This window comes from Artemia sp. Qi Xiang Cuo, chromosome 13 (assembly GCF_049724085.1).
Source record: "Artemia sp. Qi Xiang Cuo chromosome 13, ASM4972408v1, whole genome shotgun sequence".
Taxonomy (NCBI): domain Eukaryota; kingdom Metazoa; phylum Arthropoda; class Branchiopoda; order Anostraca; family Artemiidae; genus Artemia; species Artemia sp. Qi Xiang Cuo.
Window position 1 is genome coordinate 63,660,491 of NC_142806.1, and position 16,121 is coordinate 63,676,611.

The following is a 16,121-nucleotide window of genomic DNA, read 5'->3' on the forward strand; positions in this document are numbered from 1 at the left end:
TACATAGAGGACATGTATAGATGATTTTTTCATGTGTTGACACTCTCACTGCCACAATGAAACTGAGCTAGCAACAACAAAAATTGTCTGAGATAGAGAGAGAGAGGAGTAAATCATCCTTGAGCACCATCTTTCTCATGAAAAAAGTCCTAAATTTCTAAACTAATGTTTAAAAGCATATCCACAATATCATTTTGCCGTGTCGTGATCAATTTATCAATAAATTGTGTAAATGCATTCGAATCACGACATAGAAGCTTCATACAATAGTCTAATGATGAAGAATTAGTTTTTATTATATCCACAAGTTTTATTTGAGAAAATATCTCCTTTTAATTAGACAACTCTTAGTAATTGTAATCTGGAATCTATCGTGCACTCTATTTTCCATGATTCACTCTTTTTGAAATCCCTCATATATGTTGAGTCCTAACTCTCTCAGAATCACTTTCAGACTCACCAGAATTTCTTTTTGTACTCTAAAAAATATACAGTAGTCTACTATAGAACGAAAAATACCTTTGTTTTAGAAACAATTTTATTGAATATAATTACAATAATAGTTTTCACTGATTCATTTTGTTCTCATAAATATATTTCGATAGGACATCTAATGCTGACCGAAGTTTATTTATATGGCGAATATTCACTTTTCCAGCAAAACATAGTTGCTCCTCTTGTTTTAATGTTCTTAAAGATATCACGTATCTAGTGTGCATGCTATCCCATTTAAGGCATAGTTTAATGCAAGCGATTATTTCCACAGCCACAGTGGGTACTTCTATATTGTTGCTGCTGCTTTCGGCTCAATCATTAATCTCCGACAATGTAAATGCACCACTCATTTTTTTCTCCACTAATATCCTCTCAAATAAACTAGTCTCTCTGAATTCAAGTCTCTTACTAATATGAATTGTAATGAAAATCAGTCTTTTTATTCAAATCCCAACCAAAAATCAAGTTATCTTATATGGAGTAACTTCCGCTCCCTGGTGGACTCCTAAAAAATGGATGTTGTCTCAAAAACCGCTCTGGTTGAGTTATATAATTATGATCATACTCTCAAAACATGTTTGACTACATTATACCTTGCCAAATAATCGGTCTGGTAATCTGCCTTGGAAAACTGCCAGGGAACGTGCCGTACGCAATATGGTACCTCTTACCCTACTATTAGCTTCTATAAATAAAGAGAAAGTAGGTATTCGCCAAAGCGACCTGAAAGCCCATTCTTAAAAAGCTCCTGTGCAGCTTGTTCTAAAGAAGCTCAAATGAGCATCTAAAAAAAGAAAAATTAGGTATTCACCGAGCGACCTGAAAGCCCATTCTTAAGAATCTCCTGTGTTCTAACTACAAGACTAGGCTGGGATGTCTAAACATGGAGGCTAAACTGGGATGTCAGGTACCTTGAAGCGAGATTTTCTACTGGAGGTTCAACGCCACTTTATCTCGCTGGAAATGTGATTTTAAGCAATTTACGCCACTTCAGTCTTACTTTTACTCCACTTCAATCTTATGCACGCCACTGGGCGTACATAAGTATGTTTTTTTTTTCCGTCCGAAGTACCTTTAAACGGCTTTATTCTTTTGCTTTTTTTGATTTCCTTTGGACTTGGATTGGTACCCGCAACTACAGTACTTGATACCTGTTTACTCATTGTTATCGGTAACGCATCTACCAGGCTTACATCGGGTTTTCCCGTCTGAAGTACCTTTAAGGGGAATTCTCGTTAAATAATTTGGAGTCAAACTTTAAATCAGAACTAAGCAAATTCAAAATTGACAGAATTTATTTGTCCAAATAAAGTGCGAAGTATCTTTAAAGGGTAGGTTTTTGTTTTTAAATTCAATTTCAGTGACATGGAGTCAAACTCCAAGTCAGAGTCAAGACAATTTAAGAAGAACAAAATTCCTTATTTCAAACAAGCAAGCAAATTAATTTCTTTAAGCTTTGTCTTATCCTGCTATAATCACTTAACCCCCAGCCCCCAAAACACAACAAGAAGAATTAAAAGAAAAATAATATTAGATTAAATCCTATTGGATAAATTAAAAACCAGAACAAGCTTTTTTCAACTGAAAGTAAAGAGAGGTGTTAAAACTGAAAATGAACAAAAATTGTTCCGAATATAAGTAAGACCACCCCCTCCTCAGCACCTTAGTTATTACGCTAAAGTTTTTTTTAGTGCTTTCAAAAAGGTTGTTATCTCAATTCAACGGCTCTTGTGTTTCAGGAGTCGTTCTTATTCAAGACGAAATTCAGGAAAAATTTGAATATTTAGTCAAGATTTTCGATGAATTGTAGTTTCTTTGCATAAGTTCTTAATAGTGTTTTTAGTGCAGAATTTCAGATGAACAGAGAAGAGTGTTAATACTCATATTACAATTATAAGAGTGAAGTGGAGTAAGTACATCCAGAGTAAAAGCAAAAAATGTTTTTATTCTGGATGTGTCACTGATGACAATGGTCACTCTTAGGTAAATAAAAGGAAGCCCTGTTTAAGGCTTAAATAAAAGGGCATAAAAAAGGGCAAAAAATAAAAGGGCAAAAAAAGATAAATAAAAGGGCATTGAAACAATTTGATATATATGCTTAGAAATATAACTAGGCTACGTTTAATCAAACAGTTCGCGGTAACGAACTGTAAGTAAGGAGTGACTCGGCTCATTAGTAACCGAAACTCTAAAAACGGAATTTGGGTACTAATAGATGTACCAAAAGAATTGGATTTTTATGCTGATTTCAAATATATATGTTTTAATAAGATTAGTTATGCCAATCAAGGGTGAGAAAATTTACCTGATTTTCAAAAAAAGGGGAAAACATCCCCTAAAAGTCATAGAGTCTTAATGAAAATGACGCAATCCAATTCAGCATACCAGAGAACCCTACTGTAGAGGTTTCAAGCTTCTATCTGCAAAAATGTAGAATTTTGTATTGTTGCCAGAAGAAAAATCACGGATATGTATTTTTTCCCCAGGGGTGATCGTATCGACCCAGTGCACCTAGAACATCGGGAGAGTGCTCATTCTAACGGAAATTAAAAGTTCGAGTAACCTTTTCAAGCGACCAAAAAAATGGAGGGCAAATAGGACCCTCCCACGTCACTTTTTTTCCAAAGTCGTCCGATCAAAGTTTTGAGATAACTATTTTGCAAGCATAGTTGAAAGGCCCAATAACTATGCCTTTGGAGATAACTTGACCCCCCCCCCCCCGACAGCCCCTGGGGAAAGGTGTTTATAAAATTTGCACATTGTTAACGTATTTGTTATTGGGAAGTATGCATACATTTTTCAGGTGGGGAGGGGAGGACGAATTCTTGGTTGGGGTTAGTTTGCATGGGAAGAATTTTGCAAGGAGATGGAAGTTTCCAGGGGGCAAACTTTTCAGGGGAAACTTTATACTGGGGGATTCATCAGAATTCCCAAACGAAATGTCTTTATATATCTTGCTTTCTCTTTACTGATTCAATTTTACGCGTGGAGATGCTAAGGGTAATTGTCCGTGGTAAATTTTCACCAGGATTGAATTATTCAGGGGATATTTCCATGGGGAGGGGGATTTTCCGCCAGATTTCCTAGCGTTATTTAAAAACGATCAGAAATTAAATAAAATTGCAAGTTTTTTTTTACTCAAAGTAAGGAGTAACATTAAAACTTAAAACGAAGAGAAATTATTACGTATATGATGGGGGTTTCCCTTTCCTAAACACTTAGGTTTTTACGCTAAAGTTTAAATTCTGTCTCAATTCTTTAAAAACGACTTCTGAAAGACAAAGTTAGAGCAATAAGTAACTATTTTAAAAGTGCCTAAAAACCTTATCGTGAAGAGCGAGGTTTTGAGTAGGGGGAAATCCCCCTCATATCCATAATAATTTCTGACCGTTTTAAGTTTTAATGTTGCTCATTACTTTGAGTTGAAAAAACTTATTTTTTAATTTGATAATGAAAAAGTGGTTTATTCTTTGTTTCTTCGAAATTGATTATCTAATTGAGATTATTTTACGAGTGGTGCACTTGTCTCTTGTTACTTTTTGAAATTTATGATACGACCCAATATTTTTGTGCAAAATAATGAAAGTCTCCTTCGAAATTATCTCTTCTGTCCTTATGATTTCCAAATTTTCTGAAGCAAACTGTATTTTTTTTTTAATTTTACTGGAAATGTTTATTGACAAGGTTTTTTTTCTCTTTAAACAAATACATTTTGAAAAGGTCAGACTAACACCGTCCTATTTCTATGTACCTTGATTGGTTGGTTACCCATTTCTTGGTCACACGGCTAACTTCACCGGAAAAGAAATTAAATGAATATGCCATCTTAGCTAGACAATTATTCGAGAACTGAGAGACTTGGCTCATGCATGGCCTTTCCATTTGACGTCACCGGAAAAGACATTAAACGAGTTTGCCGTCTTAGCTAGACAACTATTTGAGAGCTGAGAAACTTGACTTATTCATGGCCTTAGTTTGACGGCTTTCCCGTCTTTGTGTTTGACAGTTCGGAGTTTCGCATGGTCAAAATAAAAGAAAGTGCTCAGAATCTGGATTACTACTTACATTCCAGCTTTCAAAAAGTGTAATGTCAAAATAAATTATATTCATGCCAATTTTTCTTAAATGAAAATGCATTGGCACTCGCAAACAGAGCAAGTATTTAATATTATTTAAATGACAAGAAAGACTTATACAGCAAGAAAATTATTATAAAAAGAATCTATAATCTATCAATTTTTTTAGTTTTGTACAGAAAGAAAGTTGTCGATTTTGATAATCAAACAAGAATACAATTGATGGATTTACAAGCCAAACAAGATTTTGAAAATCCGACTATTGGTTTGCCAATCTGATTGTCATGTGAATTAATTGTATAATCTGATTTTCGTGATCTGATTGTAAATTGACAATCCAATTGTTCTACTTAATTATTCAAAGAAGTCAGTTTTTGTGATTTAGTTGGGAATTTGATAGCCCGATTGTCAAGCGAAATGTTGTGAAATCTGAAGATAGGTATAAACGTTAGCTTGTCTTTCATTGGGTACAATAAGGATCTTAAATTTGTTGAAATAAGAAGTAGTCTTCATAATTGCCAAATTATTTCTTGAAATACGAAAAGTTGTGAAATCTGAAGCTCGGTAAAAACTTTTTCAGTAAATGTTTGCTTGTTTTTCATTGGGTACAATAAGGATATTGAATTTGTTGAAATGAGAAGCAGTATTCATAATTGCCAAATTATTTGTTGAAATACGAAAAGTTGTGAAATCTGCAGTTCGGTAAAAACTTTCAGTAAGCGTTTGCTTGTTTTTCATTGGGTACAATAAGGGTATTAAATTTGTTGAAATAAGAAGTAGTCTTCATAATTGCCAAAGTATTTGTTGAAATACGAAAAGTTTTGAAATCTGAAGTTCGGTAAAACTTTTTCAGTAGACGTTTGCTTGTTTTTCATTGGGTACAATAAGGATATTAAATTTGTTGAAATAAGAAGTAGTCTTCATAATTACCAAATTATTTCTTGAAATATGAAAAGTTGTGAAATCTGAAGTTCGGTAAAAAAAACTTTTTCAGTAAACGTTTGCTTGTTTTTCATTGGGCACAATAAGGATCTTAAATTTTTTGAAATAAGAAGTAGTCTTCATAATTGCCAAATTATTTGTTGAAATACGAGAAGTTGTGAAATCTGCAGTTCGGTAAAAACTTTTCAGTAAGTGTTTGCTTGTTTTTCATTGGGTACAATAAGGATCTTAAATTTGTTGAAATAAGAAGTAGTCTTCATAATTGCCAAATTATTTGTTGAAATACGAAAAGTTTTTAAATCTGAAGTTCGGTAAAACTTTTTCAGTAAATGTTTGCTTGTTTTTCATTGGGTACAATAAGGATATTAAATTTGTTGAAATAAGAAGTAGTCTTCATAATTACCAAATTATTTCTTGAAATACGAAAAGTTGTGAAATCTGAAGCTCGGTAAAAAGTTTTTCAGTAAGCGTTTGCTTGTTTTTCATTGGGTACGATAAGGATAGTAAATTTGTTAAAATAAGAAGTAGTCTTCATAATTGCCAAATTATTTGTTGAGATACGAAAAGTTTTGAAATCTGAAGTTCGGTAAAACTTTTTCAGTAAACGTTTGCTTGTTTTTCTTTCGGTACAATAAGGATCTTAAATTTGTTGAAATAAGAAGTAATCTTCGTAATGGCCAAATTATTTGTTGAAATACGAAAAGTTATGGAATCTGAAGTTCGGTAAAACTTTTTCAGTAAACGTTTGCTTTTTGTTCATTGGGTACAATAAGGATCTTAATTTTTTTGAAATAAGAAGTAGTCTTCATAATTGCCATTTTAGCTCGAAAATAAGGCAATAATATTATATCATAAAGTTTATGTTTAAGTTTTATTACTCACTTTATTGAAGTTTAGTTCATTACCTTTATTATTACTGATTATGTACTTCTAAATGAAGATAACATGTGCTTTCAAATATAATTTCGAGCTCGCGGAAAGGTTCATTGGCCCTTGATAAAATTAATACCTTTTACAGGTATTTATTTGGGACAATAATTGTCCCGAAATTTTGTAACCGCAATCAAGTATCAGATTTTTAACAAGAATCAATTATTCAGATTTTTAGATTCCTGTGTTTTATGCGGAATATTTGTCTTTACTTTTATGAGTTAATGTTACATAATCGGGGATGAAGATGATCAAAAGGGGGACGAGAAGACAATAATGAATTGCCAGTGCCAGATTTGACTTTGCATCACCTTTGGGGCAAATGTTTTTGGTACCATTACTATGTAATTTTTCTTTAATTTAATAGTTAGTTGAATAATCGTTGACTATTGACTAATTTGATAAGTTTATTCAATACATATATAATATATTGAAATGTGTATGCTTATATATTTTATGCAACATATTTGTCTCTCTTGTCTTATTTAAAATTATTTGTATAATTTGCTCATGCGTGGTTGCCATGGCACTCGATTCTAAGGATAATAAAAAAATTTGGATACCGAACGGTCACTTCTTTCATTGTCTAGCTTTAGGAATCGTTTTTTTTTTTTTTGCACCGTGAAACCCCTTTTTTATCTTCTTGTCAAAGAGAGAAAAACCTTGCTTCTCTTATTGTCTTCTCGTTTACTTTTCTCATTGTCAAGCTTTAGGGATCGTTTTATTTTTTGTACACCGTGACACCGTTTTTGTACACCGTTTTGTACATTGGGAACAGACACAAGTGATAAATGATAAACTACGTCTATGACGATTGACAAAATCCTCGGGACACAGAACAGACAAAATCAAATATCCAAAATCCTTGTCTTTACTGGTAATCTTATACATTTGATGAGTCTGTGTACTTTAATACGACTTCTAAACCGTTTTCAATTTATGTTTTTTTCTGAGTAGACATATGGGCGCTCTTGCAAAGCTTCCCTTGGGAATTACTACTCCATATTTATTTTCAGAGTTAGTTGGTCAAAAAAATTTAGTTAAAAGTATGTGCAAGTCAGACTTTTTCTCTGAGATCGGTTGAATCGGAAGTGTAATGCACGCCAAACCATTTTCTTCAGAAATAGAATGTAAATGCTCGCTTTGTGCTTATGATGATGTTTAAAATATTATCTTGTTTTACCTGTATATCTAGTTTATTTAGATGAAAATGCGTTTATTCCCATCCAAATGTTTCTCACCTTAACATTGCTGCTTGACTTACCCATTTGATTACATTCAAACATTTCCCAGCAAACTGTTTTTTTTTAAAATAAAGTAATAGAGCAAAGTTCTGAGGGTCTTCTCAGCATTCATGCTTTGTGCAATTAAATAAATAAAAAAGAATAAGTTTTTTTTAATTGAAAGTATGGTGGAATATTGAAACTAAAAACAAATAGAAAATATTACGTAAATGAGTGGGGTAGCCCCCGTTCAGTATCTCGCTCTTTACGCTACAATTTTGCTTTTTGTTCCAACTATTTAAGCATGACTCCTGAATCACAAAGGCCATTTAATTAGATTATTAAGCTTTTTTAAAAGTTCTAAAAAACTTTAGCGTAAATAACAAACTATTGAGGAGGGGGTGACCCCCCTCATAAACGTAGTAATTTCTGTTCGTTTTAAATTTTAACGTTTTTTCTTTCTTTCAGTTGAAAAAACTCGTTTCTTAATTTTGATGTTTTTTTTTTCATAATGCTGGGAAATCCGGCTCCCCCTCCATGGAAAATTTCCTTTCCCCACGAAAAATTCATTCATTAAATGATTCTCCCGCGTAACCTCCCTCCTTCCGCCAGAAACCCCCTCCACCATTCCCCTGAAAAAATTCTGTATACTTCCCAATAAAAAATACTATATGAAAATAATGGGTAAAGTTGATAGCTTGCATCCGTCCCCCCCCCCCGGGGATTTTTCTTCTGACATTCTGACTTCTTCTGACAAAAAGTGCAAAATCCCACATTTTTGTACATTGGAGTTTGGAACCTCTACAGAACGGTTCTTTGGTATGCTGAATCTGATGATGTGATTTTAGTTTAGATGAATTTATGTTTTGGGGGTGTTTCCCTCCTTTTTCAGAAAATGGGTAAATTTTCTCAGGCTTGTAACTTTTGATGGGTAACAATAAATTAGTTGAATTTTACACATTTTGAATAAACATAAAGATTTGATTCTTTTAATGTGTCTATTGTTATCATGACTCTGTTTCTTAGAGTTTTGGTGGCTATTGACCCGCATCGTTATTTACTTACAGTTCGTTACCACGAATTGTTTGACACGTATATCACCTAGGTGTGCTCAGTCCCTTAATGTTTAAACAAAAGAATTGAAATTAGAGCAGGAAACCCTCGCCACGAAATAATAATAAGACTTAATCAAAATTAATGCCATTACATATATTTACTTGAATCTAATTTAGGGCCACCCATGGGGGTCTTGGTTTAAGGCCACTCTAATGACCAAATATATAAAAAAAGCCCCGTTCAGGGAAACATGATACCATTTTTGCAAGAAAAAATATTTTTTCAAACTCTTGTCTCCACTCCAAAAACGGTTTTTAGAATCATCCAGTCTCATAAAAGTTTCCCACTTAGTTAACGGGATAAAACTTGACCCCAGCTGAACTATAGACCTTATTCGTTTTTCCCCCTGAATTGCAACGCTGCGCGAAAATCGGCCATATTGTTGGCAGGTTTGTTGTGCAAACATGGAACTTATCATGGAATTTCCTGAAATTCAGAAGGCACTGGTGAGTTAATTTTGTTGATAATCTTGTTAATAGCAAGGCTGTACATCACCTGCATTCTGGATTGAATTTTCCTGAGCTTGGGTAGTAGGTTTAGCCTGTACTAGGCTATATCTTTGCCCAGCCAATCATGGACTCCAACATGAAAATTACAAACATTTATTTAGGTGCCAAAAAAGGCAAAGAAGTTAACAAAAGTGACACAGAAAGATCCGCCATAGTCTGTACAATAATTTTAACATGTTTATGACCTAAGAACCTGGGTTGACTTTCCAGTTTTTAAGGAAAATTTGATCCTTAGAAATTAACATTGTGAATCAGTACCAAGAAAACTTAGGCTAGATTCTGCTACAAAGGTGATGATAATTGGATGGTTTTGGGGTCAGTGCCCTTCTAGAAATTCCTCTATGTCCAGCCAGGTTAATATTTTGTGTTCCAACTGCACAGGCATCATGTGGTAACATTTTGGTAAATTTTTCCATTCATGGAATATTGAGATAGCTAAGAAATAGACCTACATCTCCATTTAGAATTTCATGCTGAATCCAAATATAATAATCATTAACTCATAGTTTGCCGCAAAGGATCAAATTTTATAAATTTAGTTCAAGGATATTGTCAGTTTGTTTTCTTGCTTATTTGCCAGCAGATAAAATAATTGGATGGTCTGAAATGGTATTTTCTGGTACAAAGTGCTGGAAAATTTTCAAACTTTCTACTAAAATGTGTATTTTTTTTTAATTTGCATCTCAGATTTCTTTGTAGGAAAGCAAATAATTTTAAAATAAATATTATGCCCCTCTCCTTGGTGATGCCCCTGCCCCTTGGAATATAAGCTATTTGGAATTGATTTTGAAACTGAATTCAAATTAATTATTCAATTAATTGAGTTAATTTTATTTAATGAATTCAATGTGAAATTAAATTTGATTAATTGATTACCAGAATTGATTTTTATTCCATGAACATATTGGATCAAATGAAAAGTACAATTGAGTTTTGCAGAGTGAGCACATATTAATGAAAAATTCAGTTATGTTTGTTTGGTGACTGAGAATTTATGAGTTGACCGAGCTGAGAAGGTTGCCATTTGAGGTTTTGAGGAGCTCAGGATCCCTCTCCCTCAGTTTCTGTCCCTAGAACAGAATCAAAATGTTTTTTGGAAACATTAATTAACTTTGGAGGGGTGCAAGGGACACCTTTGGAGCCCCCACAACTCAGCGCCCAGGGCAGCTGCCCCCTTTGCCCCCCTAGTTCTGGCCTTGGTTTTGGTCAGCTATCAGGGAGATTTAAGTCCATTCCCAGCAATTCAGCACATGGTAATAGTCCTCTTCCTCTCCTGAAAATGGACCTTGATCCTAATCTGTTTTTCTCCTACTTTTCCTTCAGCAGTAGGATAGCTTCATTTTTTATAACCTGTCCTCAGGCTACACCAAACACAAGAGTATAAATGTGTATATTTAGCAATCTGGCCTCCGGTGCCTGATCTCAGATCTCAAAAAAAAATTTCACTGTATGTCTGTCGCACAAAAGCATACCAAAGTTCCTAAAAACATAATTTAAAGTAGTGGCATGTTTAGGGGGGTCAGGGGCCTGGCCCCCCTTAAATTTCCCCCGATTGTCAATACCAGTCCAATTCAGTTTCTTTTTTTATTAGTCTGGAGCTGGTGCCCCCCCCCTCAACCACTGATTTAAAGCAGCCCATAGTAGTTTTACTCTTCCAACACACTGAGAACTTTATAAAGTCATTTCATACCCAAAAACCATGCTCAAATCTCCTCAATTTAACTGGTTAGGCCTAGGCCTATGTCTATTTGAAGAACAAATCAGTACAAAATTTGTCAGCTCTAATTTTCTCATATTTTTAAGGGCCATTGGTGCAGAGATCTTGATGTTGTCCCACTTATCTCAGACAATCTTATTGAAGATTATTACAAAGCTTCAAATTCAGCCAGCCGGCAACTCAAGAGAAGCTACAGCTTTTCGGTAGAGCAATATATTGACCTGGAAACTGTGCATATTTTAGAAGTGGAAGGACTTTTTGGAAATAAAGGGTTAGTGATAAAAGGGAGTTGCTATCGCAGTTTTAAAAAGAGGGACAAGCCACATTCAATCAAAGTCTATCTTTCATGTGACAGTCAGATTATCAACAGTGCTTGTTCATGCGTTGCTGGAAGTGTTTTTTGCAATCACCTGGTGTTGCTCTTGAAAATTATCAGTTTGATGCAAAGTCTGAAGTACAAAGAAATCCCTGCCTCCCTGAGCTGCACCGAGATGCCTCAACAGTGGAATTACATGAGAAAGCGGGATCTTGAGCCACAAAAGGTGATGGACATTGACATTCGCCAAGTTTGGGAAGGAGGACTGTCAACTCCAAAGACAATGCCGCTGTATGACCCGCGGGTCAGTAAAGATGATTCTCTCAGTCTGAGATTGCAAGTTGTGCAACTTAGTTCTTCCCTTAGCCCGGCTGTATCTGCATTTTCAGGTAGGACAGAGTTTCTGTTACATAATCTTTGTTTATTTTTGTTAATGGTTTTTATAAAGGTAAATCTGATTCACTAAAGCAATTTTATTTTACTCTCAGAAACAATAACTTATGTTCAAAAATTATATCTTCAAATGTAAGCTGTACCTGGACTTAGGATCCTGAGATGGCTCTCATGTGAACCTTTTGATGATGAGAAAAACCTTTTTCTTTGTATTTCTCTGCTCTTCCTTTGGGCAGCTTTCTGGGCTTTGAACTGGGGAATGCAGTAGCTGAACTGTTCCATTCGTGAAGCATGCTGTGAGTTGCTGTTTTGACTTGCATCTCAGAAGTTTTGCTTCAGGACTACCAGGACACATGCCAAGGAATAAGACAACAGATAGCAAGTTCCAATAAAGCAAAAGGGGTTGTCGTACAAGTTTAACGAAGGTTGTCCAGGGCTGGTCGGCTTGCCGCGGTCTCTCGCATATATTCGGGGGGAGGGATAAGGGTGATCTCTCTGCCTCTTAAATCTGATAAATTGTGTCATAAATGCCAAAAAATTGGAAATTTTCCTATTACGTCGGGGGCAACGGTATTCTTGTAATGCCTTAAATTGATTATTCCAGACTTTTCAAAAACCCTGGAACTTATCATCAGTTGTGTAACTATGGATGGGTGGGTACATTGCACCAGAGGAATTTTTCTTTCATGGTTTTTGTAATAGAGACTTGAAAATGCATTTTCAACAGAAAAATTCAGCTTTTACGCACTAGAAGTGCGATTCATTTGCAATCTACACCATCCAATGGTCATCAAAATGGTATGGTCGGCACAGAGGATTAGGTCCTGTAGGCGGGAGGCATTAAGGAGCAAAAGACTAATTACTTGTTCATAGAAAAAAAAAATGCACGCTTTAGTGGTAAGTCCAAAAATGTAGGGCTTCATGCCAGAAAATACTTTTCTATCCTTGACTAGTCAGCAACTTCATTATGAGCAGAAAAAAATAGAAAATGACATTTCTTACTAGACATTTTATTAAAACTTAGACTCTTTGCACAACACTAGTTTTAAGATAATTTAATCCTCTAAGATAGGTGTAAAAGAAGTAAATATATGGAATAGTACACTTTTTAGTTATACATGGTTCTAAAATTTCCGCTGCTTTGCGGCAGAAAGCACTGCTTTCAAACCATCTTCTCGCCCAAAATAGATATATTTACCACTTCAAACCTCAAAATTTTCTGCACAGATTTGACTTAGTCCGCACATTTTCGTCGTCCCTTCCTAAGGTCCAAAGGAATTAGGATGACCTTGCCTATAATTAAAATTGCTCGAGACAAGGACGTACTTTTTACTTCTTCCCCCCCCCTCCTTTCATCGTAAATCCTGGATCTGTCACTACAATTAATGCCATTTTTTGTTTTATTGACTACTTTATTCTGTATACTGAAACCCCCCCCCAAACGGAATCCGGGCGCCGCGGCTTGCGCTCTCCGGGCCAGATTGATGACCGCACGTAAACGTTTTCGTCCAGGACATGCTCAAAATTGTATAGTTGTGTTAAGGAGACCTTTAAAAAAGGATTTTCTTCCAGATCTTTTGAAAGACGGCATCGAAAGAGGAGAATATTCCCAGGCCAAGCTTGTTCAGAATAGATTATTGGAATGCCCAGTGCTGTCAACATTGACCAACCATTTACAAGTAGATGATCCTACTTGTAGTATTATAACCAATCTCAGTGTTGTAACCAGTGCATTGTTCAAGGCTGCTGAGTTTCCTGATTTTCCTGTGTATGGGCGTACAGGTAGTTACATGTTGACAAATCCTGATCCAAAACAGCAGAAAGTGATAGACTCCTTAAGAGTGTCAGCATCAGAAGCCAAAGATATTGAAAAAAATTCTCGCACAGGCTGAAAGTGAAACGTGGTTCCGTGCACGTAAGTTTCGACTTACCTCCATCAAATTCGGTTTGGTGGTGAAAAGGGTCACTCCTTGGAGCAAAAAATCAGTTTTGTATTTGCAGATAGAAGTTTGTATAGAAACCCAGCTGTAAAGTGGGGCAGGACGCATGAAGCAACTACTGTTCGAATGTACAAAAAAACTATGAAAAAAAGAGGCAGGGATGTTGTGGTTATGGACTGTGGGTTTGTGATACCAGCTGAGTACTGGCTTGCCACGTCTCCTGATAGACGTGTGTTTGACCCATGTGAAAGAGACCCACATGGCATTATTGAAGTCAAGTGCCCATATAGTCTTTGAGACAAAACTGAGGAACAGTTTTTGGCTGAATGCCCATACCTCACATGCTTAAGAAAAGACCACCACTATTATTATCAGATCCAAGGGCAACTTGGCATTACTGGACTATCATGTTGTGACTTTGTATTATGGACAAAAAATGTTATAATAATACAAAGGATACCTTTTGATAATGTTTTTTGGGAAAATGAAGTCAAAACTCTGACTGATTGCTATTTCCAAAATTACCTGGAATACTTGTCTGAGCTTCTGTAATTTGAGGTCCGTTGATAAATGTGATAAACCTTTTTGATGTATCCAGAAACCACGAAAGAGAACCCCTCACAGGCACCAGTTACGGAAAAAGATTTTTTTACAAACACGTTTAAGTTGAGTTTCTTGACACTGATTGGTTGACGCTCAAGTTTCAGTAACGGTCCATGTTGCAGAAGCAACACTTCGGAAAAGTCGAAGTAATGTATTTTGAGTTCTTTTTATTTTTGTGATTCAGAGTTCCTTTGATTTATGTGATTATGAGTTCCTGCGAATATAAGCATTCTTTTTTTAACCTATATATATATATATATAAAAGAAACCTAACTAAAACCTGTCTTTCATCAAAAATTCGGCCACTAGTCAAACATGTTTTCTTCAATTTGGTTGGGTACTTGATTGTCCATACAAATTGATAAATTATTCTTGTTATTTCCCTTATTGTTGGTTTATTTTGTCGAGAAACTGTTGCATAATAACATCTTATATGATATACAGAAATAATTAAATTCAGAGCCTTCTGGTGTATAGTTAGACTTCAGTTGTTTCCATAAGAAATTGCGTTTTTTACAATGCTTCTAATTTCATTCCAATTTAATTTTTACATTTTTTTCCAACTGTTGTTGAAACCTGTTCCAAGTACTTTGGTTTCTTCTTTGGGTGGTACACCATGCACGACATCTCTATCCTCATCTCTGAGGCTTGAACTCTCAGATTTTGCTTTATTTATTTCTACCTTGAAAATCAAGAAGGAACACTTGTGCCTCTAAAGAGGAGACCCACCACAATGTTAAGCGATTTCCGGTCCTAGCGGTCGCAGAGAGACAGCAGTGATCGCATTTTGTAGCCCAAGCTCCAACTAAGAAACGTGCAAAATTTCACCCCCTCCGGACTTTATCTTCATGGGTAAAAGTGGGCCGGAAGTTTCGACCCTCCAGCCACAGCCCCCCTTTAACGGTGTCTGATTGGGCTAAAACTTTGAGGTTGAGTTGTCCTCGGGCCCGGGAGCTTATCTTCGAAATTTCAGCTAAATCCAATTAGTCCTTCCCTTTTTTCCAAAAAACAAATATAGCCACTTAAAGTTCATTTCTCTTTTTTTTTTATCAGCCACGCCTACAGGCCACAGTTGGCACCGGATCTAGGTGAATGAGGACTCATTCGAAGTGGAATTCGACCTGTTAGGGCCTTTTGACATTTCCAGACTAAAAGAATTATTCCCCGAATTATATTTACGAAAAACCTCATTTTCCTATAAGAGCCCATGTAAATTTTTCCCACCACAACCGCTCTGTAACGTTGTCCACTCGGATTGAAATTTAGAAGATAAGCTTTGCTGGGGCCTGGGAGCTTATCCTTAAAATTTCAGCTCAATCTAATCCTTCCTTCCCTATTTTTCAAAAACGAAATATTAAGTTTTGTGGGTATTTGCTTGTATCAAAAATAGATACGAGAGACTAAAACAACATAACTAGGGTCTCAGTGGTACAATAGTCGCTGTTCCTGACTGTCAGGCGGAAGATCCGGGTTGGATTCCCTGTGAGAGAAACATTTTTATATACTGAATTTAAAGTTTAAAAAAGAAACTCAGTTTCTTTTTTAAATCCTTCGGCTCAACAGGCGTCTCCAGAAGAATATCACAGTCAGCCTTCAGGTTACAGGTAAGTCTCCACTTCTTTGATAACATGCCGTATACCCACATTCTCGGAGAAAAGTTGAAAAAAGAAAATATTACTGTGCATTTATTTGAGTATTCAGGAATTAAAAGTATTAACACAAGAATCTTCAAAAGCGGGGGGTTTTGGAGGGAGCAGCCCCCCATCTTTAACTCCTGAAAAGATCAGCTAACAGCTAGTCAAGCAATAATAAGTAATAAACTGTACAAAAACATGCATAAATTGTTTGAAAAAGACTACGT

The 16,121-nt window shown here is 35.5% G+C and overlaps 1 protein-coding gene across 1 annotated transcript; it reads left to right on the forward strand.

Annotated features, from left to right (window-relative positions):
- The first annotated feature begins 9,171 nt into the window (after positions 1–9,171).
- On the forward strand, positions 9,172–13,800 carry LOC148945541 (uncharacterized). The gene is made up of 3 exons (XM_089098814.1): positions 9,172–9,228; positions 11,095–11,713; positions 13,290–13,800. The coding sequence occupies exons 1-3, from the start codon at positions 9,187–9,189 to the stop codon at positions 13,607–13,609; spliced, it is 981 nt and encodes a 326-aa protein (XP_088954940.1). The 5' UTR covers positions 9,172–9,186; the 3' UTR covers positions 13,610–13,800.
- The last annotated feature ends 2,321 nt before the right edge of the window (positions 13,801–16,121 follow it).